Source organism: Oculina patagonica, chromosome 3 (genome assembly GCF_052425735.1).
Source record: "Oculina patagonica isolate OP01 chromosome 3, crgOcupat, whole genome shotgun sequence".
Classification (NCBI taxonomy): domain Eukaryota; kingdom Metazoa; phylum Cnidaria; class Anthozoa; order Scleractinia; family Oculinidae; genus Oculina; species Oculina patagonica.
Window position 1 is genome coordinate 17,699,644 of NC_135760.1, and position 26,902 is coordinate 17,726,545.

At 36.4% G+C, this 26,902-nt stretch overlaps 2 protein-coding genes across 2 annotated transcripts in view; both read right to left on the reverse strand.

Annotated features, from left to right (window-relative positions):
* The window catches only part of LOC144645275 (uncharacterized), a 91,354-nt gene extending 89,471 nt beyond the window's left edge, over positions 1-1,883 (reverse strand). Inside the window, exon 1 of the mRNA XM_078504790.1 lies at positions 1,729-1,883. Within this exon, the coding sequence (XP_078360916.1) occupies positions 1,729-1,800 (72 nt within the window). The 5' untranslated portion in view covers positions 1,801-1,883. The remainder of the gene's footprint in view (positions 1-1,728) is intronic.
* A 2,672-nt stretch (positions 1,884-4,555) lies between these two features.
* LOC144645292 (uncharacterized) lies at positions 4,556-21,515 on the reverse strand. The gene is made up of 17 exons (XM_078504811.1): positions 21,447-21,515; positions 19,961-20,043; positions 19,511-19,697; positions 18,718-18,916; positions 18,038-18,258; positions 17,195-17,302; positions 16,272-16,452; positions 15,610-15,812; positions 15,036-15,155; positions 13,547-13,691; positions 13,225-13,312; positions 12,196-12,245; positions 11,054-11,362; positions 10,446-10,526; positions 9,471-9,587; positions 8,380-8,490; positions 4,556-6,588 (listed from the first exon to the last, which is right to left on the reverse strand). Exons 2-17 carry the CDS (start codon positions 20,041-20,043, stop codon positions 6,104-6,106), a joined length of 2,688 nt encoding a protein of 895 aa, XP_078360937.1. The 5' UTR covers positions 21,447-21,515; the 3' UTR covers positions 4,556-6,103.
* Between the last annotated feature and the right edge of the window lie 5,387 nt (positions 21,516-26,902).

A 26,902-nucleotide genomic window follows, 5' to 3' on the forward strand; every position in this document is an offset into this window, starting at 1 on the left:
ATGGCTTAGATCGTCCGTGTTCTATCCTCCTAGCTACTATTTTTTTTATCTTCCTCGCTGTAAAACTGCAATAGCGGAGGAGGTAAGAGACCACGAGTTTTGCTTTTTCATTGAGGGCGTCCATTGTATTGGATCTAGGGCTATTAAAATGATTGTTTTTCGTAGGTCATCGCTCATACCAGGCGATCAGGACGATCATATGAGAACCCCCGATCGCTTCCAATCGCTTCGATCGTCTACGATCGTCTCAGTATTTGCAAACGATCGGGGCGATCATATGAGAACCAGCCTTTACGGGGTAGATGAACTACAAGTTTGGTCAATGTCAGTTGGTGTAGCTGTCGTTTCTGACTCAAGAGCGCGAGAGGCGTGTAAAAACGCATGTTAGTCATCAAGCGTTCACACGCAACTCGTAGTCTTGACTTACTGTAATCTAACAAAGAATTTTCGAAGGACTATTAGTCAATTGAAAAAAAATATATGTTCCAACAATCAGTGAATATGTAATTGTAAGTCTAAAAGAATGCGATTTTTCAGCAGGAAATGTAGCGTTTAGGTGTGCCTATAAAGTACATACCCTGGAAAGATCGGCTCTCCTGGCACTTTGGACGCCTTTAGTTGAAGAGAAGCTGATGTTTCAGCAACTATCAAGACTAGTATCTGTTTAAAAAAATAATGGCTTGCTCATAAGTAAGTACTAAGTAATTTAATTGACATTTTTAAAGTTCTCAATCGGGAATACGTTCGTTAAACAATATATGTATCAATAACAAATCTAATGGGGAGAGAGAAGAAATTTGACTGTAGCATGCATTTTATTCCCCATGAAAAATGGCGAAAGGCACGAAATAACAATTCAAACACATCGAACAAAAATTCGGTGTAAAAACAGTGCTTATAACAGAAAACAGAGTATCATATTTACATCTTGCATTTTCAATTTACACTTGAGTGCTTACAGAACCGAAGAGAATAAAAAAAAAATAATCTGTAGCGTTCTTTGGCCAAAAATAGAATTGCCGTTTATACGTGCAAGTGTTATTAAGTTGTTTGAATAGCACGATTATTCGTGCCTATTTTTGCTATTAACACATCACTTTTTACCGATGACTATGCATTCATTTTAATGAAGCTTCTGAGAATTTGGCGATAGGTCAAGATAATTTCTTCCAATTAAAAATTCCTTTGTTTCTGCTACCTGCCTTCTCTAGAAGATTCTAAAATGTGTTAAAATCGATGAAAATGTTCTGCAATATTGGCAATTAAAATTTGAAGGAAATTAATAATTCACACAAATGAAATGTTGATAGATACGGTCATGGCAAATTTCATCCGCAACTATACATCAATGTATATATTTAGAAACGTAGGTGAAGATGAGTCAAAAATATTGCAGACATTTGACAACTAGGAACTATGTTCCAGCAATAAGCTTTTTAGGTATGTACAGTGTATACAAATCAGTGTAAACCCTACTTTCGGTTTGAAACTTTTTTTGATGCGTTTATTGTGCGCAGTTATTGTTGCGAACATGCCTGATAACTGTTTCGTATTTTAGCCGAATTTTATTTCCGTAATGTGTCTGATAAACCTGTCGAGTATTTTCAGTCATGCAAACTGTTTAAAGATATGTCTGACATTTTAAGAAACTTATTTTAAATGTTTTAAACTTTCTTTTTAAAGGCATTATGCTAAGAAATTAGGTAAGATATTTCACGGATGACCCACCTCAAACAAAAATAGTCGATAAGTTTTACTTCTCTGGAAAGAGCATCGTAGGTCTTTTTCCAACAAGGTCATGGTTACTCCGCTTGAAGGAACTCTCTCAGTGGCTAACTACATCATAAGCGAATATATTATTCTTATCTTGATAGCTCGACCTAGTCGTGAGCTCACATCAACTGAAGTAATTTGAAGCAACCGAGTCAAGTTGTTTAAAAGCTTTTTGTTATTAGGGTGTACCACAGCGTGGTGCAAAATGAAAAAGTCATTAATGGAAAATCTGAAACAAAACATTCCTTAGCAAGAAACAAAAAAGTTAAAACTGCCCGATCGCAGGCCTTATAAAAATAATAAATATTAATGAACATGAAACGATTTTCTATTGAAACGATAAAAAAAATTTGACTCACTTCCACCAAGGGGGAGCCTTGGCCGAAATCAGAAACCAAACGTATCAGATAATAAAAAAAAAAAAAAACTTATTTGAAAGTTTATACTTCTAAACATTCCTTGAACTGCATTGCTTGCGAATAAAGGTAGTTTGGCGGGGAATCTAAAAGAATAGGTGTTGGATTTTTTGCGGTTTTTTCTTCTACAAAAATGATTGGAAAAACTTTTCGAACAAGTTTATTATGAGTTCGTTGGCTTCCACGAATGTTCTAGGCCTTTGGATAACAACATCATCAGAGTATAGCCATGATTGCGAACTTCATATCTATTTTCGCAGCGTGATACGGATCATTAATGATAAATCTGAAACTAATCATTCTTTGGGACAAACAAAAAATCAATCTTACCGATCGCTGGCTTTTAGAGACGCAATTAATATCAGTGTACACAGTGCTGTCAAAAATATATATTTATGCATTTTTTTTTTTACAAAAAATTGACTTGCTCCTACGGGGGACTTCTCGCGCCCAATTAAGATTTTGTGAATTTTAATGCCATGGCCATCGATTCCGATTGATTTACAATTAAGATGGGACAATTTCGTAGTGTGGGGCGAAAATCAGGATGCTTATTTGAAATATATCATTCTAAAAGGAAAAATCAATAACGGTCATGCAGTTTATACTCCTTTATAAACTTGATAATAATTAAGACGGAATCCATCAGGAAATCAAGTAATATTAATTTTAGTTGGACAAAAATCGTGTAGCAGAAAAATTTAAATCCTATTGCGTAACTTTCTACCCTTTTTAAAAGCTAAAAATGTAAGTAATTATCTGTGATAACACCAACAAAATTTCTTGTAAGAGCCTGAGAAAATGAATTTCAAAGTTCACAAGAGTTATGTAAACTATAGGTTAAATGTCAATTGTTGCTATTTTGTAAAATCGTATTTTAAGAGATTCAGTGGAATTCAGTGCAACGTTAATTTATTTTATGTTTGTTGTTGTTAGAAATGATTTATTTTGATGAGATATTTGAAAATGTAACACAGAACTTTGCAATAACTTGTAAATAATTTTGGTGCATATTTTTGTCCAATATCTTTCGAAGTCCTGCAGATTCCCGAGCGCCCTAATCGTTTGTCCCGCGGCCTGCTTACATTCGTTGGGGGAAATGTAGAAAACAAGCTAAAAAAACGTAATTTTGTCCTTAAATGTTTTGAAAGTTTGAGCTCAAAATGGAGAATTCTGACAAATGCATTTAGATTATAGTAGACCAAACTGGCGAGAATGTATTTAGCGTAGCTACAGTTACAGTGGAGAGCACAAGTATCGAATAATTTCCCTTGAGAAATAAAGCACTTCTTTAACGCTGCTTTCTTTTAAAAACTGCTTGTAACTTTTGTCGATGCTCATTATAGTAGGGTCTTAATATTAATTTATTCCGTAAAATTTCTGAAAACTAGCTCTTAAATTTTCTTTTAGACTTGCACACTTAACAAGAACCAGTTCCTATTTTTACATGTAGACTAATAACTCATCTACTCTTTATCGTTCTAACTATTCGTCTACAGTGACGAGAGAAAAATAACAAACAAAATCAGTACGGGTTATACAGTTGTAATCGTCCTGTTCCATACAAGGAAAATTGGCTTGGAGAAGAGAGGGGGCTAAATTACGTAATGAATACTGATAATAGGACGTGCCGACGTATGGTTCAGCTGAGATATTTACCTATATAAATTAACCAAGACCAGTATGGTAAAAAAGATGGGAAATGATTTTTCTACAGGTTGCATTTCACGAAGGCCTCCCAGAGGTCCATGTTCTCTTGTTCCCAACAATATTTTCCTTGTGCTCCCGTGCATGTTCCCTAAAAGTGGATGATTTCTTCGTTTTGGTTGTTCCCTATAATATGCTCTTGTTGCCGTGTTCCAAGTTTCATTTTCCTTTTGTTCCCTGAAACCCATGGGTGAGATGGGATTATAGCCGAATCCTACCGTAGGGGTAACCAACTGGTATTCCCACAACAAGTCACCCTGTAGCAATAATTGAGGGCGGTGTGTTGTCTAAAAGACAGACCCGAGACCGTCGGCGAGATGTTCGATCTGGATTGCAGACCTCTTGAATCCGGCATACGGCAACGCACTGGCTAAGAATTAGGGTACAAAAGGGGTTACTCGCTTAGATGCGCACACAATTATCGCTTCTCTTATCGCGATCTAGAGAATTCGCGGTGCATCAAGGGAAGGAAAGGGAAAAAAGCTCCCTTACCTCCCCATTACCTCCCTCTTTTCCAAGTTTGGGCGCGTCAATTTGCCTTCCCATAATCATCAGATAATAACCATGTGCTGGGTACGAGTCTGTTACTCGCTTAAGTTTATAACTTATAACAAGTGTGCGGACTTGTTAGAATTAGAATCACGATTTGTGTTTCATCTTCAACTTTTTATTGCTTTCAACTGTGCATCTAGAATTCTTATATCTGTAGATAACAGCTTAGTTTGATACTCGACTTTTTACAGCGTCACTGAATGTAAAGAGGCTCTCCTGAGCAGGTTACAAAAATGAAAGCATACCACAATCTATGAGAGAAAACTAGACTAGTAGCCTACACATAGTAAAGTTAATAATATCATGGGTAACAAATTACTCCTTAATTTTGGCGCGAAATTTCAGCTTTAATTTATAATTTCACATGTGAAATTATTAAATTGCCATGCAAAGTAGTCAGCGGCAAATGGCGTCCGGAATTAAAGATGTTTTAAAACTTTATAATTTTCGCTTGAATTTCATCTTAGCCAGCTAGCATTGGCCATGTAATACAACTTTTGATGATATTTTATATTTCAAAACGTCAAAACGACTTTAAGACTTAAGCCAATTACATAAAATAATGGCAACGAGCGGATTTTTAAGCGTTTTACACGGGCGCCGTTTTCAGTTCATTCAAGACGAACTATGGTCAGTTGAGTTCATCTTTGAAACTTTTTGTCAACAGCAAAAAGGAATCTCTAAAAGGTTTTATACAAATACTAAAACACTTGCGAACTTAAGCAAAATGTATGCTTTCACTTTTCAAAGCTCGGAGTTCGCGATGCAATATACCAATCAAAAACACCTACGATTCCAAGCGTAATTTGTCACCTATGATATTAAAATGTAATCAAATGGTATACTCGTGAAATTATTTCCTAATTTCACTAGTCACCATTTCGTTACCCATACTAATTAGTGACTGAGTAGTTGTTTAGTCTATAAACTGAGAATTTATATTTTAATAAGTTAGTAAGCCATCAGTCAAACCAAACCTAATCGAGTACCATATAATTATAAGCTTTAGTCGAAATAAAGGTTACAACGTGCGAATGCACAAGAGATCTACTTTATAAATTAGAGTTGTAAAATTGACTATTTACGATTGACCATTTTTGGATTAGGGCGCTACATAAAACGCCGCCTCAAAAACAACATCTGTTTTTGAGTTAACGATAATCTTCAAAGTGTTGTGAAAAGCTTTTTATAGCTTGTTATAGTACAGTTTCTAAGGAGTTTAAGCCAACACGACGATGGCGTGAAGATAAGACAAAGATCGACTAATCCTTTCTGGATTAATCCAGTTTGTCTATAAACTACAATTCTTCTTGTGTGAAGCCATCTAACTGCTCCTCGATTGCTTTGTTTAGCGACATTTTCGTTGATGTTTTCGTCGTGATTTGCCTAAACTCCCAAGCACTTTTCATACAGTACAAATCGTGAATAAAAAAGGTGTACAAACTATTCTAAATCTAAACTAAACTTTAGATTGAAAACTTCTATCTAATTTGTTTCTCTAAAAGGTGATTTAAAAAAATCACCTTTTAGAGAAACAAAGAATCGTATAGATAAAGTGTCCGTGCCGACTTAAAACTTTTTGAACGATAAAGAATGATCAAACATTGCAACTTTTCCCCAACTCATTGCCTTTTTTCAATTGTTAAAACGAATGTTCATGCCGACTTAAAATCTAAATAAAGAATCTGGCCTTCCTGGACTGTTGATTTGTTAGAATCTTCCCACTCCCCAGATGGAGCATCTGCGAAGGTAATTGTCAGTAGAGGATTACCACACGTTAGTATTTCGGATCCGCCACCAAATTTTATCATTTCGGGCAAACTCGTGGCTTCCTCAACAAGAGAAGCTGCGATGTACTGCTGGCCAGCGGTCAGGAGTATTGGATGGTCGAAGTAAACAGTTGTTAAAACACTATTAAAAGTGTGCTGTATGGTTTTAGAGGCAATTATACCACCCGAGATGTCGGTTACTTTGATGGTCAAGTTCACAGGGAGGCCTAGTTGTACGGTTTGGCCAATAGAGATTCCCAAAAGATTGTGGTCCGCGCTTAACGAAAAGGCAATCTTGTCGAACTTGCCGCTGTTTGGCCAGTAAGGTCCATCGGGGAAATACGAGGGCAGCCTTTGACAGTAGAATACTCCTATAAAGAAAGTTTAGATTTTAACGCGTTAGCAATTTAATAAAGCTAAACATTACTGCAGAAGAGTGAAACACGAGTGAACAGTATGAAAGCGCAAACCGATAGCAACTGCCGTTCTCCGAGTACTGTTTTGCGATAGCCACTAGTTTGTCAGCTTTTTACTGTTTGTCGTTACCCTCTTTCAATAAAGTTGATTGATTGATTGATTGATTGAAGCTGACCGAAAATGCCTGAAGTATCCAAATCAGTTTCGCACAACTTCGAATGTGATCAGTTTGCAAATACCGAAGTTAATACAAAGAATCCAAAACGCCATCGACAAGTACTGATGATTGTACACAAGCTATCAACATGCTCTTTATTTTGGGTGACCAGCAACTGTACGTATTTTTAATTTATTTATTGTTTAAGTTGTTACTTGTAATTTTACAGTTCAAATAAACCTTGTTGTTGTTGTTGTTGTTGTTGTTGCTCTAGCTTGCTTTATGTACTTCATTATGCTATAAACATCACATAATTATAAGTTGTCTTTATTTAACTTCCTTGAATATAATAACTAAGTTATAAGGATTGTATCTATGCCGGAAATGATTTATTTTATTTATAAAAATTTAAGGATTATTAAGTAAATTAGATCGTGTGACATAAGATTTAACTATCATACTTATCAATCAAAACCAACTTAATTTTTCATCTCAATTTTTTTCTCAGTTTGATAAACATTCTTGGCTCGTTTACAAAGGGGATAAGCGCCATTCCCCTTTTATGCAGACTTAGGGTTTGATAACTAGATGTCTTTGCCTAAAAGAGTTTTCTGATGAGAGTCCGAAAGTAAAGCACATTCTAAAGAATCCGGATTAGATTTAATTTCTTTTAACTGAACTGTATTAAGGAGCTGTATACGTATATAACTAGTGGTAACCACAGGTTATAAAGTGCGGGCCTCGAAAAAACTTTTGTTTTCGCATTATAATCGTTCTTTGTGGAGGAAAAAAGTTCTCAACTTTCTGTTTGAACGATGTATTTTCGGATCCTTTTGCATTGTAACCGTTCATGGTGGAGGGTTAGAACAAATAACTTAGGTCATCTCATTTTCACGGCAATTATTCCAACAGGTCGAAAATTTTTCAGACGGTGTCGATAAATCACTGGACAAAAGTAACGCGTCACGCAAGGAATGCATATGTTTTAATCGAGCACGCGGTGTAATTAAGATGTGTTTTCCTCTGTCGGTAAACTCGCTGTGTTGTCAGTGTTTTAAGGAATTTTTAAAAACACAGTAAATCTTCTCAAAACCAACGCCTAAACAACGTCGGCCAAACGTAGTCTCCAATCTTCCATGTGACCGAAGCCTTGATCTTATGTGACAAACTGTTGAGATTGACTTATGTTTCGCATTCTAATCGTTCTTGAAGAACAGATTTTCAACTTCCGGTGTTTCGACAAACTGTTGTGATTGACACATTTTTGCATTCTGATCGTTCCCGGTGGAAGAACCAAATGTTCAACTTCCGCTTTGCAACTAGCCTTTTATAAACGTGGCGCGCACGCGTTATACGCAATCCGCTGGTCACTGTCAAGATTAGGGTAGCGGGCCTCTCTTGGGCCCGCAACAACCGACCAAAAACCAACAAAAAACGGTTGCCATAAAAATCCAAATTAGCTCTCAGAAACATATTTGTTATACCCAGCACAATTTGACCTACTACTAAGTCAAGTTGAAGCCATCCCAGAGATCGTTTTGTAAAATTTGATGTCTTACACGCAAAGAAAGTCTTTTGTCGAACGTACCTAACTCGCAATGTTGACCAGATTGGAAAAATGTACATTCACAGGTGTATCCTCCATCAGACGAGACCACACATGTTCCACCGTAAAGACATGGGTTACTGTCGCAAATATCTGTCAAAAATGATTAGCAGCTGTCAGAAATTGAAATTTTATATTTTAACTAAGCATAATATTTTGGACTGCTAACGACTGCTATTTTTTTAAAAATTTAGATTATTTAAGTGTCCCCAATAAGCCGAAAGCTAAACACTTAGACACTTAAATAAAGTTTATCATCATCATCATCATCATCATCATCGTCATCATCATCATCATCATCATCATCATCGTCATCATCATCATCAATTTTATTCGGCCCTTTGCAGTTAACGGTCACGTTGAACAAAATCCACTATACTGGAGGGCAAGTTTTACGCCGGGACACTAAAAACAAAGGAAAGTCAAGCATGACTGGTTGAAGTCTCTTTTTTCGTATATCCCAGCGCGTTGCTTTCCCTCCAGCAAAATGTTATTTTGTATGGTAAGATTGTTAGCTGTAAAGGACCCATTACTTTAATACTTTAATGTTCGTAGCGCGCACGAGACAATGGCCAATGGAGAGTAATGAGGTCCTGCTAGAGAACCAAAAGGCGCGGCATTTGCTGTTCACCTGAACGAGCGAGACCAAAACGTTTGCTGTAAACTTTACCTGACGAAGTAACTGATAAAATTTTAAAACGCTGTCACCTCATAAAGTAATTCATAAAGTTAATTGCGGTAAATCCACAAAATCCTCAGTACAGATTTATTGACGTTTTACTCCACCCTCTTCACCCCACCCCCTTACAGATTTTGTAAAACATGGTAAACAGGTATTCTTTCTAACTATAATTTTTACTAAAATATGAAAGTGATGTCTTTTTACTAGAGTTTAAAAAAATCGGCCGTGTCGCTTCGTAAAAATCGAAGTGAACTGACATTTTCTTTTCTAAACGCCGTACCCTCAGAAAGAAACCTACTTTGACTCTCGAGGAAACGAAATTCCGTTCTTTAGAAAAGTCGTATACAGTAAGCATAGCTTATAATCAGATAATAATCATTCTTAAGTGTACCTTGGTCACAATGCTCTCCAAAGTATCCGGGATAACAATTGCACGTGTAGCCTCCATTTGGTGTTTTTGCGCATGTGCCATGGTTACAGGGTAATGCCAGGCAGTCGACCTTGATATCTGTCCGAGAGAGAATGGTACGGTTTTACGGTACATACATAGGATAGCTAATTACGGTGATATTTGTTTCATCGTCCTTCATAAGATCACTAGGAATCAAATTATTGTAGCTAGTTTAACAGTAATCTAGATCAAATTTCAAATGTGAGTATGAATCTACACAACAAACCTTTCTCAACTTGTTTGATTTGTATCAACTGGTTGTAGCGGCGTAAATGAGAATTATCATGACGTTGTGATTAATTTTCTTGTTTGGAATATACTACTAATCATTTCAATTTCTTTCGTAAGGTCGTTCCTTACTAATGCATTGCGCATAACAAGCATGATTAGCGCGCACACATCGAAAAACGGCGGCTTTTTACGTGCCAGAGAAAAATCGTCATTTTTCTCGTAAACGACTATGGTGACCTATTATTTTTTCTCCTTGGATTAAATTGAGCAATAATCTCAGTTCTTTCTGTAAATTGATTAAAGGCCGATTCCCAGTGTAGAATAAGAAACAATCGTCACAAACGTCAATTTAGCAAGCAATCGTGAATAAAAACTGATGATATTAACTTATATATTATTATTGATATTATCAAGGAATTATTGCATATATACAAGCTTCTGTTGCTCGTTAGCGAGTATGGGGACCCCCATTGTTATTGCAAAATTAAAGTATCTATAAAATAAACAACTAATCTGGCAAAGTTTGCCAAAAATCCTAATCCAGGATCTATTTCAGTGGAATGACATGCAATGCTATGCAATCACAAATAGCTCTTTCCGTTTGGGTTGTGAAAGTAGACGCCTAATTTTCAGCGATCGAGTCTAGCCAAGTGTGGTAACAGGAAACACATCATAAAGTCATACCATAAGGATAATCTATCCAAGAAGAAACCATCTTCCAATCAATCGCGCCACTTGGTTTGTAGAGAAAACCTTTGGATGAAGCTGGGAAAAATAAACGCAAACTTGAATTTAAATACAACGACAACTTTGTACAATACGCAACGTTCAGGAACCGTGGCACGGATTTTAGCCAAACTTAGGCATATAAAAGTGTCCATGAAATTCGTTTAAATATATAAAATAACCTCTTAAAACAGTGGAGGAATATTTAAATAACACACCAAAAGCAAAATAAGGTACGGATGGCCAAAAGTGTCGAAGAATGAAAAGGATTGCGAAATTGTTTTTTGAAATATGATCACGGCGGAAGAGTTTTTAAAGTTAATCTTTTTGTCTGCGTGTAACTTTACATTATAAAGCCCAGGAGCCACATTTGGCTGCAATGAAGCTAACGTTTTGTCATTTAGAGTCATAGACTAAATATAAATTTCTTTGCAAACGTTTAGTTTTATACCGAATAGTCAGTTTGCCAAAATTTAATAACATAAAATTATCTTAGCCGTGACACAGCCCCTTTAACAAAGAACTTAGAAATAAAAAGCAGAAGTAGAGTGCAGTGGGATATTTACATCCCCACATATCGACACTTGCAACGGATCGTCTTCTACGCTTTAATGAAACACTGGAACTTGGCTCCGTCAAAGCGTCGTACGGTTCATCCAGATTTCCTGGCAACACAGGAATGAAAGGCACTTCAGTGGCCGTAATTAATGACGAGGATTCCTTCGCTTTCTTCCAAATCCCTAAGCCAGCTCCAATCCATTGCGTAAACGGGGAAAACTTGCTTCGCGTCAACGTCTTTTTGTTGCTGGATATTCCAAAGTAGGTGTCTTTATTCGGATCGTAGCCAATGACATTTATAATCTTTTGCTCCAGATCTGAAAAAATAAAAAAATAAAACAAAAATGCTGTGGAAGTGATTCATTTACTGGTCGTTCTGGAATTTTTTTACTGAGAGCCTCGTCACATGAGCCTGGCTTACGGGCTGTCTCGGTCACCAGGACGGATTTTGACGTCTGTTCATATGGAAGATTTTAGCCTGGTAGACGGGGATAAAATTCAAGAAACGAAACCAAAATGGGGACACATAAAGTTGCATCTTTCGCGACTATCGTAACTTTATCGACCGTTTTAACTTTTTTTTATAGAGCTAATTCGCATATTTCTAAAGTGGAAATAGATACAAGGCAAAAATATGCCATTTTAACTGCCCAGTTACGAAAGGGAAGCTATTTTCTCAATAAAAGTTGCGTCCCGGCGACCAGGCTGGAGTGTTCATGTGGAAAAAATTTCTTCCCAGTTGCCGATATCTCGGTTGCAGAAACCGAGATATCTGTAACCGGGCTGGCTCGCCTTTTCATATGAACACATCAAAAATTTTACAAAGAAAATAGGAGTGAGTCGAGATCTCGGTAACAGGGCCACCCCGGTCAACCGGGATCATACAACGAGGCCCTGATACAGCATATGCGTTTTTTATCTCTTGCAATGTACCTCCTAGCTATGAATGATTTCTGTGAGCGGCTAAATGGCCAATCAGAAATTATGCATGTCACGGCGTGAAGGAATGTATATACATGGATTTTCGCATTCAATGTTATACACTGGGATTGATAGATCGTTAAAAGAGAAAATTGTTGGTGATCTCTTTTTGTCTAGCTTAGCTGCTATGCAAAAATTGTTGGAGTTTATTACAATACGTTTTCTATACCTCTCCACGTTTGACCGCCGTCAGTACTTCCTTTGCAAGGACTTTCAGATCTAAAGAAGAAATACCATTTACCGTTTGCTTTTTTTTCAATTGGAGCTATTTCATTTTCGTTAAATGTCTTTGTTAATTTCATGTTTGTACGTTTTATTCCTTGTAAATTTATTGTAGCTATAGTTAAAATACTCCTGTGAGGTGTGTTATATCACGAATGGGCCAAAACAAACATTTTTCCGCGAAGTGTATAAATGGCCAAAAAGAAAAGTTTTATTCGTCGCGCATGCAGCAATATTATGAAATCTCCAAATGGCATAAACGTTCACAGTTTACGGACAAGTGCAGGTATTTAGAAACATGCGACAAAAAGATATATATACACCAACCTTAATATAATAATTTTTTTAGTATAATTTTCAGAGGTGAATATCAAGAACTGCAAATAACAATAGAAAACACGAAAACAACAAACACAAGTGCTCGCTTGCATACGTTTAAACCAGTTTAATTCATCGATTGAAATCATCGATTGAATCCTTTGTTTAATCGTTGGTGACGTCTGAGCAATTGTGTGAATCCTCACGCTCTCGAAATTACTAGTTCCGGTGAGAAAAGAACTAAACAATGTTTTGCCAGTCCATCTGACTGAGTACATGGCCGCTAAAGCGATCTCCTAAGCCATCATGTTTACGATCAATTCTAATGCCTCGAACACCATCTCTTGAAAATATTTTCGTTTCAAAAGCCTTGGCAGTTAATTTGCAAAATTCTCAATGTTTTAAATATCCAGGACTTGGAGTGATTTCTTTTAAATGAGAGAAATTTTCATTCAACAAATGCCGCCATGTTCACTGGCCTGGATGGCAAACGTGGCATGGCTTAGTAGCCAAACCTTGAGATGCTATATTCACCGCCTAGCGCGGTGAATAAGGCGTCATCGTCCGAGCTTCTTGACCAATCAGAATTAATTCACCTCTGCAAATTATACCCAATTACAATACATGCATAGTGTTTTTGACATATTGTTTCCCGTACTTTTTAACGTCCGTATTACAAACAAATATCGTGTTCGAAGATTCCTCCAGCAAAAAACTACGCCCGAAGATGACTTGACTTTGAGGACCTAAAATAAATAAATAAATATTTAATTAATTAAACAGGTAAGCAAGTCGTAAGTTAAAGGAAATTAAAACAAATAAATAAGTACAATGAATGAACAGTTCAATTAATTGTTAATTTTACTACGTTAATATCGTGGAACCAAGCAATGAAAAACTTAACAAAACTACACTCTCTTTGCATGTCATGCATGCTCACAAGAAGTCTATATCATTCCTTTACTTTACTGTTTATTTACCGGAGTCTGGGTACCAGTAAAGTTCCACCCTCATGCACGCCATACCGATGCACGTCTTTGGTCGAAACCGAACAAACCGCGCGAAAACTGGGAACAACAGCTTGTGACGAACCGCCAGGTTTCTTAAAGGACTTCCTAAGAAAAGCTGAAAAAATGCCGGGAAAATGGGAAATATGATTGTTTTATTACACGTGAAACTTTTTTAAACTTTCATGTGTATAGTAAACAGATCTTGTAGTTTAATTCAGACTGAGACGTTTTGGATTCATATCTTCATAGCTAGCGGCTCTCCTACGTCAAGTAAAGATTATGGAAACATAAAATACCAAAATTTAAAAAAGAGAAGTGACAATTCTCATAGTCACTATTGGACTATGGTGCGCATGCACACTTGGCCCTGTTCACCACAGGCAGACCACCCTATGTGTTCGTGGTTAATAATTGTTGACATAAGGTTACGTTGAAATCAATGGCGCATATAGAAGATATATAGAGAAACATTACGTCGCTTCGATTTACTACAAAATATAAAATTTACTCTAAATGATTCAATAAAAGTTAAGATGAATCTCGCAAAATAAACGGCTTAAAGGGCTCGGGGCGGCAAAAATCATGACACAAGACTCATTCAACATTTCATCTTAACTTTTATTGAATCATTTAGAGTAAATTTTATATTTTGTAGTAAATCAAAGCGACGTAATGTTTCTCTATATATCTTCTATATGCGCCATTATGTCAACAATTATTAACCATGAACACATAGGGTGGTCTGCCTGTGTGTTCACGTGCAGACGTCGCCCTCTGTTAGCCTGTGCACAGCCGTCCGACGCTTTTTCTCGCAAAGAGTGAGCTGCTGTACACAGGCCACGCCTTTTCATAGTCACTATGCCACCATACACCAGTACATTAATTTCTAGGACTGAAACAAAGTAGACGCTGTTAAGTATAAAATGTTCGAAAAAATCTCTTTAAGTACCACTATTTTCGGTAAGGAAAGGCGCATTCAGGCCTAAATGAACATTGCGTTCGACTCAAGATCGAGCTATCCGGGTTCTACCTAGCCCCGGCCGAGGGTTACTTTGCTATTGCCTTGAGCAAGACACCTTAGTCTCAGATTACCAATGTAATAGTGCTAGTGTATTTAATGTTGGGGGATACTTCTGCCATGGACTAGTACCCACTGCAAGGGGAATAAGGGCAAGGGGAATAAAAATAATCATATTTGTTTCATGCTACGCCGGTTGTATATGCCATTAGGCTCGAAGGCAGGCCATGCTGCTACATGTTTCTGACAAAAGTAAATGCAATCCTCAATATTTTTAAAATGACATTAAGCGGTCCTCTAAATCTAGCTATATTAAAAGGGCCACCGCTGCAAAATTATTTTGGAAGTAGTTGATGGAGATATCATTTGAAAAAAAAAAACTATGAATATGCCAGATACTCTTTTATGACAGATGCGCATAATGTATGCTTTACACGGTACCTTGTTTGCTGCATTGGCGGTGTAGTATACCCATGATGCTCCATCGGCGCTGTACTCAAAGTAGAATGACAACACGGAAGTTGTATTTCCTGATTCGTCATGTTTGCTTTGTACATCCAGCTTCATATAAAAAGTCATAAAATGGTACCATTGTCAGCAACTTACAGCGGTGAAACTTTTAAATTCTCTCACTTTCTCCCTTCTAAAACCTCCTAGCTTTTTTGCATTCTTTTATTCAGTTTTTCTTAGAAACACGACAATCTCGAAATAATCACGTTGATTTTAACAGAAAAAAGTCTTAGATTGCGTTAAAGGAGCAACGACAAGATATTTTGAGACATTTTCCTGGTCTTTCTCATATTGAAGGAAACCTCAAAAATAATAGTTGTCTAACATGGAAAAACAACAAAGAAGTAATAGAAATTAACGCAAAAGTTAACAAGGATGGTTTCGACTGACGACGATTTAAACGGCCGATCCACAAACATGAAAAAACTTGCCAATTTTTTGAAGATGTGTTTTCCTTGACGTAGCCCATTTAAGGACGCTTTACTATTTCTCTGTTATAAGTTACCTCAGATATAAGATACACTTGACCCAGATCAATCTGTAAATATTCTGACGAGTCACATGACCCAGCGCACCACGCTCCCCCACCCGACTGCGAGTTCAGCCTGGAGTACTGGGCACCATATTCAGGGCCTTGTTCTGAGGACGAGGTGAGCTGGTTATCAGCGATGACACCTGATTCCATCCCCACTGCCACGGGCACTGGAACTGCAGTAGAAACACAACCACTTTATTAGGATCCGACCACATATCAAAAATTCTCTCGAAAACAGGCAGTTTTCTCCAATTTTAGCATTAGTAAATTCGTCAGCTATTGATGTATTTATGTGTTTATGTACATTTCAGAAGATGCCAGCAAATAAACATTCTTGCCACGGAAATCAACGCAATATAACGTCGCATAAAGGAGGCAATTGAGATCCTGTTACGAAGCACTAAAGGCTCTATTAAGCATGATATGGCCTTTTTAATTATTTATTCAGCATGAAGTTTGGTTGAGCCAGACAAAATATTGCACTTTTAAACTTGTTTGCGCTCTAGTAGAGGAAATTATTTTAGTTTTGTAATCATAACTGTTCCAGTTTATTTATATTTTAGGTAGCAGAAAACAATATTTTTGATTGGATCTTAGTTTAGTCTTGAATACTTTTACACTCTTTTCGTTACCTTTCTTTACCTTACCTTTTGTTATTCCATCGTCTGGGCAGCCGTACAACTCGACCTTATAAACAGGTTGTTCTCCTCCAGGTTTCTGAAAAGGCGGAAGGATCACCCGAACAAAACGGGCAGTGGCTGGGAACTTTAAACTTTTCATCACCGTTACGGTGCTGCCAGCACTTGGATCAACCTTAGAAATACGGCAGAACAGAAAAAAGTAATCAATTTAAAGGACACCAGGTAACTTTCTAAAGCGGCTACATCTCTTCAACGGCAAGGACCGACCGTTGTGCCGATTTTTGCATTGTACTCCGTCTTATACAGTCTTATACAGCTAATTTGAGAAAAAAATGTCGGGAGAAAGCACAAAAGTGCAGGCGGCGAGACCGAAAGGTGGTATGGGTAGAAGTAAAAAGGGTCATGCATGTGCTAAAGACTTATAAGATGGCGACTTGACCAACGAAAGTTTGCACGTTTTCTTTCTCTTCAGACATGTGGAAACAAAGTACTGCTAGCCATGCTGAATTTGAGAAGAATTATGAAAACTCAAAGACATGCGGCAGCAAATATAAATTGAAGCTACAGAAAAAGACTTCCTGAGAGGAAAAACAAAATCTTCACGTGCAAAAATACAAACTTGTTCGAAACCTGTACATTTTCATCTAGGCTATGCAAAATTCAAGTGAATACACAGACCACCTTTTGGTCTTGTAGCGTGCACTTTTGTGCTTTTTCCGTCAACCTTTCTCGAATTAGCTGTATATAATCTAATGTAACCTCCTACAACGCCACCTCTCTTTTCTTCCCTTACGTAGTCAACGTAAGGGTTATTCAGTTAGTGTTTTGGTTTCTTCGCAGCTATATACAAATTGACTACTTTCGTGTGTCAGAGCAATGATTTTTCCCAGATTAAGTTTTTCACTTTTCCTTACCGCTGTGACAATTCCTCTTTTTGCCTCTTTCCACTCCAGTCCATCCTCACTGTGTACTAAAAATATCTTTTCTTTTGGGATTTTCGGAGATAGACCTTGAACTGCAAACTGTAAAGGTAAATCTTCTAAAGGGCTTTAAGGCTTTCCCAATTTCGAATTATTACAACTGTTTAAAACTGAAATCATGTCTTGAATGCGATCACTTGCATAAGGAACTCTGGGAAGGGTCGAGTTCTGAATAAAAAGATCATAATTTAACATTTATCCCATCATTTATATATCTAAGCAAAACTCGAAACATAGTTTAAACCATGATTTTATGCATATTCTAGTTTCTTTTGACATTTTGCTATGATAGAGTGATCGCATGTGATTGCAGTGTCATGTTTTTTTATCATTTTCTGGACCGCTTCTTTTGCAAACAATTTAACATAATATGATTGGCTTTTGTCCTTACGCGCCTCAAATTTATATCAGAGTAAAAGATTAAGTGAATTACGTCACAGTGAAAAATTTCTTAAATTCTACACATCTTTAACTTCATTACATGGCAGTTGATGGCAGTTTCTTAATATTTACTTGATATAAATGTAGACAATCGTGTAGAAAGAGAGTGGCCTTCCGGTTGGGTACCGGCTTTGAAGTCCGGCACTTCGTAGTCTCAAATTCCCTAATCTGACCGAACAAGTTATCTTTGTCACACGTACGGCACTCACGAAGCTTCACGAGTTTCACTTCAGTCGGAAACCCACTGACAGTATTAAACAAGCTATGATTTCGGATAAAATACCGCCATTGAACCGGGCCCTATAATAAGATTGAATAATCCCTAGCAATGCTCACCAGAAATTTAGTTTGAATAATTTCTCTCAGATCAACTTGAATGAAGTGGACATCATGTAATACTCCTTCAGAAGCCCTGAGTGGGATCCAACCGGTACTGAGGTCGGCTTCGAGTTTTGAGCTGTAAGGAAGGAAAGTTTCATTTTGACTGGAGGATGCTGTTATCTGACTGTCTTTTGTTCCGCCGGGTGACTGGCCAAGAGGTCCAAAACCAGGGCATGCTGCAAAAGAAATTTAACAAATTGACGTCAGTTTTTTTTATACGTGTGGTAACGTTCCTTAAAGCAAATCTTATCATTAACACGCATTTTAACTCGCTTAACAGCCGCAGGATGGCAGAATTCGATGCCAATCGAGTGAACAGAAAAAGTGAAAATTTTTTTAAACAATCCCACATCGATTTTTTGTTCGAGAATTATAAGAGAAAGTTGACCATCAAAATATGTGGGGGTCACTTAGTACCATTCAGAGAGTAAACTGTAAGCGAAGTTAGCGCAACGGCTACCACCCCTTTTGTGTTTAGATAGTTAACTCAGCGCGCGCTCGTTGAATGACGTGGCATGTCCCGGGGGCATGTCCCGAATCGTGCCAACAAGCTCGCATACATGTTGGTACATTAGCGGCAAACTGGTTGGGTAACTGTACATGTAGCTGTTCATTCCATGCCTTACATGTTTTACCTGGACTGTAGAATGTGATTTGTGTCATGGCTAATTCAGTCAGTGTCAGACACGCAGATGCACATGGGCTTTCAATTTGGTATCGAAGGTTCACTACGCATGACGCGTGATGGAATGAGTCGTCACCAAAGCCATCGTCTTGATGAATGTTTACTGCAATCTTAACGCCCACATGTTCGGAGGTCAGCAGTTTATTGAACTGTTAAAAGTGAGAGAATGAACAGGCTAAGTTATAGTTATAATTTTTCAGATCCAATGTTATAAAGCTGGCTAAACATCGAAGATTTTTTCTAAACATCATTTGCTTTACCATGGTATTAAAACTTTTCTCGCAACCGATGGTTGTTTGCTATTTAACAGGGAAACCGGTTGGTTTACAGTTTGGATAAATGGTAAGCTTAAACCCTGAATGAAAATTCCAAATGCGATTTGGTGCGTTCCATTTAAATTTTCTACCAGGGAGTTTACCTGCCGCCTATACGGATCGAAACTAGTAGGCACATGTCCCGTTCAGTTATTCCGGTTGGGAATTTTGGACTACCTTTCAAGACGTTCCGTTCATTTTGGAAATTTTCCGTTCGGACAAACCAACAATAGTCTTGACATTTACATCCCACTCCCGAAATTTCCGGTAATTTTTTAGATAATGGTAAACAACTGATGTCTTTCACTGAAACACTTGAAACACTGAAACAACTCCCCCAAAATAACAAACACAAATGAAAAGCTCGTACTGGTTTTGGCCATTGTTTTATTTTAAAAATTTAATTTTCTCCTTTTCTCTTTTACTTACCTTTAACGTTACGACACGAAAGTTACCATCGAGCGACTCAGTGACGTCATCGGGTGAACGGGTTCCGTTGGATGTGTAGTGGTTGTAAACCATATAACTTGGGATCTTAAACTCTAAAACCAGGTGCATCATGTTGTTAAGTGCTGGGTTTTCGTGTGAGATAGAAGAATAGACAAATGCCGTTTTGCTGAAAGAAAACCAAAGTGGATTAATGCATACCACAGATGGTTCATTCTAAAACCTGCCTACTTGAAGTTAATTTTAGCCTAGTTTATCTAGCAATTCGGTCAACGATATCGCGGCATCGTTAAACCATCGCATTCTCGAGTGGTCTAAACAAAGAATACACCAAACATAAAGCGTGAACATCTGCATCAAAATCATATCCATACTATGCATTTGAAAGACTAGTCCTCGATCAAAATGACTGAATGATATCAAATTACCTACCCTGGGTAGAGGGGTGGTCCTGGCACTTTTGACGCCTTGAGTACAAGAGAAGCCTGTGTCTCGCCAATTATCAAGACAAGCATCTGCTGAGAAATAATAATAATAATAAAATAAATTTTTGTGTTTTTGGTGGGGGATTTTTTTAATAAAATATTTTTATATAATAAATTAATAAAAAAAAAAATTATTAAAAAAAAAAATTAAGAAAATTAATAGCGTAACCGTAGGGCAAATAAAGGCGTTAACTTCATAAGAAACTACATATTTCAATATGTAAAAAGAAGAGTAGTTTTTGTTTCTGGCATGCCTGTAAATCAAGGGAGAGTAAAGTTTTTTATGAGTCAAATGAGTCAAATTTAGAATTATTTATTTAAAAATAGTTTTACCCTTGCTAACAAATTAAAGCTAACCGCAAGCAAACAGATCTAGATTGGAACGGGAGTAAAATGAGTCAATGAGTCAAATCTTAAATTAGATTTATTAATTTAAAATACTTCTGCCCTTACTAAAAAAAGCGGCATGCAAACCAGAGTGGAACGAACCGCAAGCAAACTGAAGTGCAACTAACCAAAGGCAAACCAAAGAAGAACTAACCGTTAGCAAAGTGGAGTACTTCTAAGCTTACTTGTATAAAAGGAAACGCGTGGTTCAAAAGACTATAGAAAAAACCTACTTTGTGCAATAATCACCTTGACTCATTGACTCATTACTCATAGACTCATTTGACTCATAGAACCGGGGACCTCAGAATAACGCATTCAATTAACTAATCTTTTTTTGTGTATAGGACTTCTCATTTTCTGCCAAAATACACTACTACGGATAAACGTTTAGAGGTTCCTTATGGTGAGGTTTTTGATTTCGATTAAGCACTGAGATATAATTTTGGTAGGTGGAACTTCGGTAAATCGTGTCATGTTTGGTTTGATTTTATTTTGATGAGATCTAGTATTTGCATAGCGACCCTTTCTCCAATGCGATTCCAAGAGCTATTTCAAATCTCCTTTGGCCGCTCTCATTAACAACATTCATTGACGAGTGCTCCTGCCTAATCTAGAAGATTCTTTAATGTGTCAATGTGCAGGTGGTGCTCCAACATGCCACATTGGCAATCTTAAAATCAGAACGTGTGAACGATGCAAATACTGCACTCAGCACGGTTTTATAAATTTCATCCGTATCTCTTCCACACATGTACAAATTTCACACAAAAGATGATTCCGCGTTGTTGCAGTTTGAGATCTTAGAAATATAAATTATACCCCAGCAATCAGTATCTTTATGATATAAACCAGAGTTATCATTTAAAAACTCTTTGGTTGCAATCGTTGTGTGTAATCGTTCTTCCCAACATGCCTGATACCTTTTTCGTATTTCAGTCTCGTTAAGTATCTTAAATATACCTGCCAACCGAAGAAAGGTCATTTTTTCCGTTTACGGCACTCAATACATTTTTCGAAACTTGATGCTAACGAATATGACTTACCTCTAAGAAAAACAAAAGATATGTTTTTCGCCTATGCAAAAATGTTTGAAGAACCTTTTCCAACAAGTTCATAGTTACGCAGTTTCCAAGAACCCTTTTGGCTGACTACATCATCACAGTATAGCATACAGAATGACTTTACAGTTGTTCTTTGAGAGCTAAAATCTAGTCACTCTCTTACGTCAACTAGACCCAACTAGTTAGAGCTGAACAAGGTAAGTTGTTAAATAGCTAATTTCTTTCATTGGCTTAGCTCTGCGTGATACTAGAGTAAAACGACCTTTGACGGAAAACTTAAAAGAAAACATTCCTTGGCTAAGACAAAAAGCTACGTTTTCACAATTGTCGGATACCTAAAACATAATTAGTTTCAAAAATAAAGCATTTAAAACTTGACTCGATCCACCTGGGATGCCTTAGCCACAATAAATAATTTTGGAAATCATGATGTCAATTTGAATTTTTAATTATTCTTAAGGGGAAATAAGCAAGGTCAGTTTGTAATCGTTCATAAATAATAAATTCAAACTATTTAAGTCCAAAATTAACTGTTTTGTCCGGCACGCTTGGAGACTGAAACCATTAAACATTAAAACAGCTTGCTTCCATTAATGGTAATTAGGTAATGTAAGGCACAACCTAAAAAAAAAATTTCAAAAAAATAATATTATACGAAAATAAATGCACTACCGTTAACAACTATGTCTAACTATTGCTATTGCTATTGCTATTCCTCTTGTTATTTTAACATTAATTTATAAAACTCAAAATACGCGCCGAAGTGAAATTAAGAATTCTTTCTCTTTTTGAACTACCTTAAACAACTACGTCTAACTTTTTGTATCCTTTTCGTTTTTTTAACATTATTTTATAATGTGAGATCCAGGTCACAGCTCATCTGTATTTAAAACTGAATCTTGCACGGGGTTTGTAAATGATGATTATTAGTGTCGGTATAAGTGACATAAAAGATCGTAAAAATGTCTATTGGGAATCAGTTAGCGATCAAATCTTGTACACGTTGTGTACATAGTTTTCATTTAGTGAAGATTTGGGGGTGTCAATGGGGTTAACCGTTAGCTGTAAAACAGCCAAAAATTAAGCCATTAGGCGTAAAAATTTGAAAATTTTAACCGTTAGCCGTAAAATATGTTAACCGTAAAAAATCGGTCAGTAATTATAAATAAACCAAACTAGTTCACTTTATCGTCCCAGAATGGCCCTGAGACCTAAGATATGTTTTTCAATAATGGAAATTAATTTTTAACTTTTTAAAACAATGAAAATTAACTTTTAACTTCTGTAAACCGTTATGAAAATAAATTAACCGTTAGCCGTAAAAAAAGCCAAAATTTTAATCGTTAACCGTTAAAACCACCACCCCATTGAGACCCTCTTGGCATGCCGCGTCGTGTTAACAAGATATCCCGGGCTTGATTCTTTGCATCGAAAGGATTTTTTTAAAACGATTCTTGATTTAACCCCTCTCCCCCCCCCCCCCCCCCCCCCCGAGAAAAAACAAACAAACAAACAAACAAATGCTGTTTCATTGTAAAAAGCACTGTATATCCTGGCTTTTACTTCCTTCTTTATTTATAGCGGAGCTCCATAACCATAACGCAGGCATAAAGAATTGCATAGAACTATTCTCGATCTCTGGCAGTCCAGGAGTCTTACTTTATTCGGCAGAAGTCTTATATCTAAAAGTCTCGGAATTTCACAACTGGTGCACTCCATTTCGATTCTTGATACACCCCCTGAATATATCAAAGATATTAACTCTCTTATCTTTAGGTTTATTTTGAAAAAAAAGCAAGATAAAATAAAACGTAAAGTAATGGCCCTCGACTATAAGAATGGAGGTCTGCGTGCACCCAGTATTGAGGTTATGGTCAAATCACTTAAACTAGCATGGATCTCAAGACTGTTAAAAAATGAGCAATCAGGCGAAGAATCCTGGAAGGTGATCCCTAACTACTTCTTGAACAAATATGGCGGTCTTAACTTTTTGTTAAGATGCAACTACAATGAAAAATTTCTGAAAGGTACCACGTTACCTTTATTTTATAGGTCTATCCTGCAGTATTTTTCGGAACTTAAAGCAGTCCACAAATGTCTGAACGGGCAAGAACTAGTATTATTCAACAACAAAGACATTTTAATTGGAAACCAAACCATATTTTACAAAGACTGGTTCCAAAAAGAAATTTTTCTCATACAAGATCTTTTAAAAGAAAATGGCAAATTTTTTACTTATCCGGAATTTGTCCGAAGATACGAGCTTAAATGCAATTTTCTAACCTATATGCAAGTTGTCTCAGCAATCCCAAAACATTTAGTCAAAAAGGCAAGGGAAAAACCTCTAGACAAGAGCACCTTTCTAGCCGTAGATGCTTTCCAACTCTCGCCCAATACTGTAATAGACCTACTCAAAATGAAAAACAAAGATTATTACTGGCTCCTAATTAACAAAGACAATCAAGAGATAAAAGCTGAAGTGAAATGGTCTCGAGACTTACATTCGGAAGAATTTAGACTAGATGATCTCTTCAGCCGTGTTAAAAATGTTTGCAAAGAAAACAAAATGAGAGAATTTTATTTCAAACTTATTCATAGAATAGTGGTGACCAAAAAAGAGCTTTTTTTTCTTCGGTATAGAAGACGACATGTTTTGTTTATTTTGTCAAGAACCTGACTCAATAAGTCACACTTTCTTAAATTGCCGCTGGTCAATTCAGTTCTATTCGGAGGTTATCAAGTGGTTTAACAAAGAAAATGACACCACCTTCTCGCCAAGCCCCTTAGAAATTCTGTTCGGGAAAAAATCAAGCAATTGCTCTCAAGGCTCGTTTAAATTGTTAAGGAAATTTAATTATACACTCCTGTTCGCCAAATACTATCTATATACACAAAAACTACTCAAAATAGAAATAAACACGAAAGAGTATATTAAGAAACTCACTTTCAAATATCAAATTGAAAAGCTATTTTGAACAGTTATCGACGCTGTTCTCCAGCCCTCCCCACTACTCTTGCTGTTAGTCATAAGAGGAATACTGTGTGGTAAACACTCCCTTTTTTGTCTTTCTTTAATGTTCATGTATGTATTCTTATTTTAGTGACGTAGGTGATACTTTAACTGGCTATCTCTTAGAACGTAGTAATTTTTGCATTAGAATTTTAAAAACATTGTCAATTAATCAATGGTTGTAAAACAAAAAATAAAATAAAAAATAAATAAAAACAAATAAATAAATAATTACTGTAAATACTAGTGTAAACCGCTGCTGTTAATGTAATTCCGCTCCAAGTATGTAATTTTATCTTATGTAATTATGCACCGACGCCAGATACCGCTAGAAATGTATTAAGTAATTCTACTGTAAATAGTGTCACTGTATTGTATTTTAACAACCGTGTTGTCTTGTAATTTAAGAAGTATTGTTATTGTATCTATAGGTTTTTCTTTTCTCTGTTTTTGTCTTTGTGTGTACTGAAATGAATAAAAAAAAAAAAAAAAAAAAAAAGAATTGCATAGAAATAGGAAAACCCAAGTGATTTATTTTTCATGGTCATTCTGGCTAGCGGCATGGTTTGCGGGCGCGTGCGCTCTACATACGACAATGTCGCGCAACATGTCGGCCGTAATCCAGAAATTGGTTGAGCTAGGCAACTCGCCCCTTTCTCGATCAGATTCCGCGACAGTTGACAGACTTTCGCCGGTGAGATGAGAAATTTATATACCGTATTTTGCTTAAGCTTCGCCATCAACTGCTTTCTACGAAGCTTGATATTATAAAAAATACGAAAAAACTGGTAGCCGTTTCGTCTTTAATCATGTCTTTAAATATTGAGCTGGTTTAAAAGCTTTGCTCTGCTGAGTTGACAAGCGTTCTCTAAATATGAGGTAAGTCTAAATTTATTTGACATTTTTTTTTTTATGTAGGTTAAGCTAGTCGTTAAGGTTTACATTTATGATCGAAATTTAAAGTGTAAAAAACAGCTTCCAGCCTCGAGCTCCAACGACTGTCGGTCAACTGTTTGCCGACAATTCCCCCAAAACAGAAATTTTATGTATAATAGGGCAATAAATCTGACACAGACCGTTAAAATATTTAAAAAAATTAGACGAATAAACAAAGTCGATTTTATTATTCATTGTCATCACTTACCTTTGAACGCTAAGCCATACAAAAACAAAAATAAACACAGTAGCTTAAAAAAACGCAGATTCACTTACTTGAAAAATTCCTGAACATATAATTTATATCTTATATATTAAGCTAAACTGTTTCATTTCAAACTTTTAACTGAACTTTGTGTTTTATTTTTTTTTAGTGGAGTTTGAACTGTGGCATTTGTTTAATGATGTTCAAATGATACCCCTTCAGGCCCCTCACAACTGAGAAGTGCACTTACACATGTAAAACATCGATAGCAAATGCTGTTATGATTAAGGGAATATTTAGGATAACAGTGGAAAGTGACTATATCCATGTGATGCTGGATTGACATGGGAATTGCCATGAATTGTTTCAAACTACTTTAATTTTTGTTTTTTTTTGTCTCATTTTCTCATGGCTTGGAATTAAACTTTTTAAAAGCCATCTTGTTGTACAACAACTTCTGAAAGCCATAATAACAATTATAAACTAGTTCTCACACAGTTTTTAGCACCTCTTCAATTTAGCAATGCTCCTATTAAAGGGAATTTGCTCATTGGTTTTAATTTGGAGTTTGGATAAAATAAATTATTTAAAAATTATTCAATGTACTTTTTCTGGCTTTGTAGAGTGATTTCATTTAACCCGTAAAACAATATCTACCAGTTTGTGCGTAATAGTCCAAAGTAAGCAATAGTATCCAAAAGTGTAATAACTACACTGTATTTCACGGGTTAAATGAAATCACTCTATTAAGGATCATTCAGTAAAAGTAAGTGTAAAGCATGCATCCCTTGCTAGCAACAAAATAATCACTGTTTTTTACCAGTGAGTACTTTATTTCTACCCTCATGGATGTTTCAATAGCATGGTGATGAATTGGTGTTGTTATTCCTTGATAATTTATAACACTGCATTATGGCACCAGAGTTCATACACATGTACATGTATTGGCAATACATTTTACAAGGTGTGGAATGCATGAATTTAAAATAATTTTGTTGGTAGAACTGTGAAAATAAGAATTGCTGTATTCATGTAAAAAGTATAGTGTAAAGAATGCTTAGAGCGTGTGCCAAAAAGTACACTAACGTTTAAGTTAGAGTCCATGTGCACCTGTAAATGGAAGTTTAGAAAATACAGTAAAAAAAAAACCCGCAAGTAAAAACCTAATTTTTAAGAACCTGTTGGGCTAAAATTTGCCTGTTGGACGCCTCCTATATAAGAACCCTCTTTAGCCTTAAATTTAGAAATAGGTTCTTATTTTCTAAAATCGATTAGAAATGTTTACTT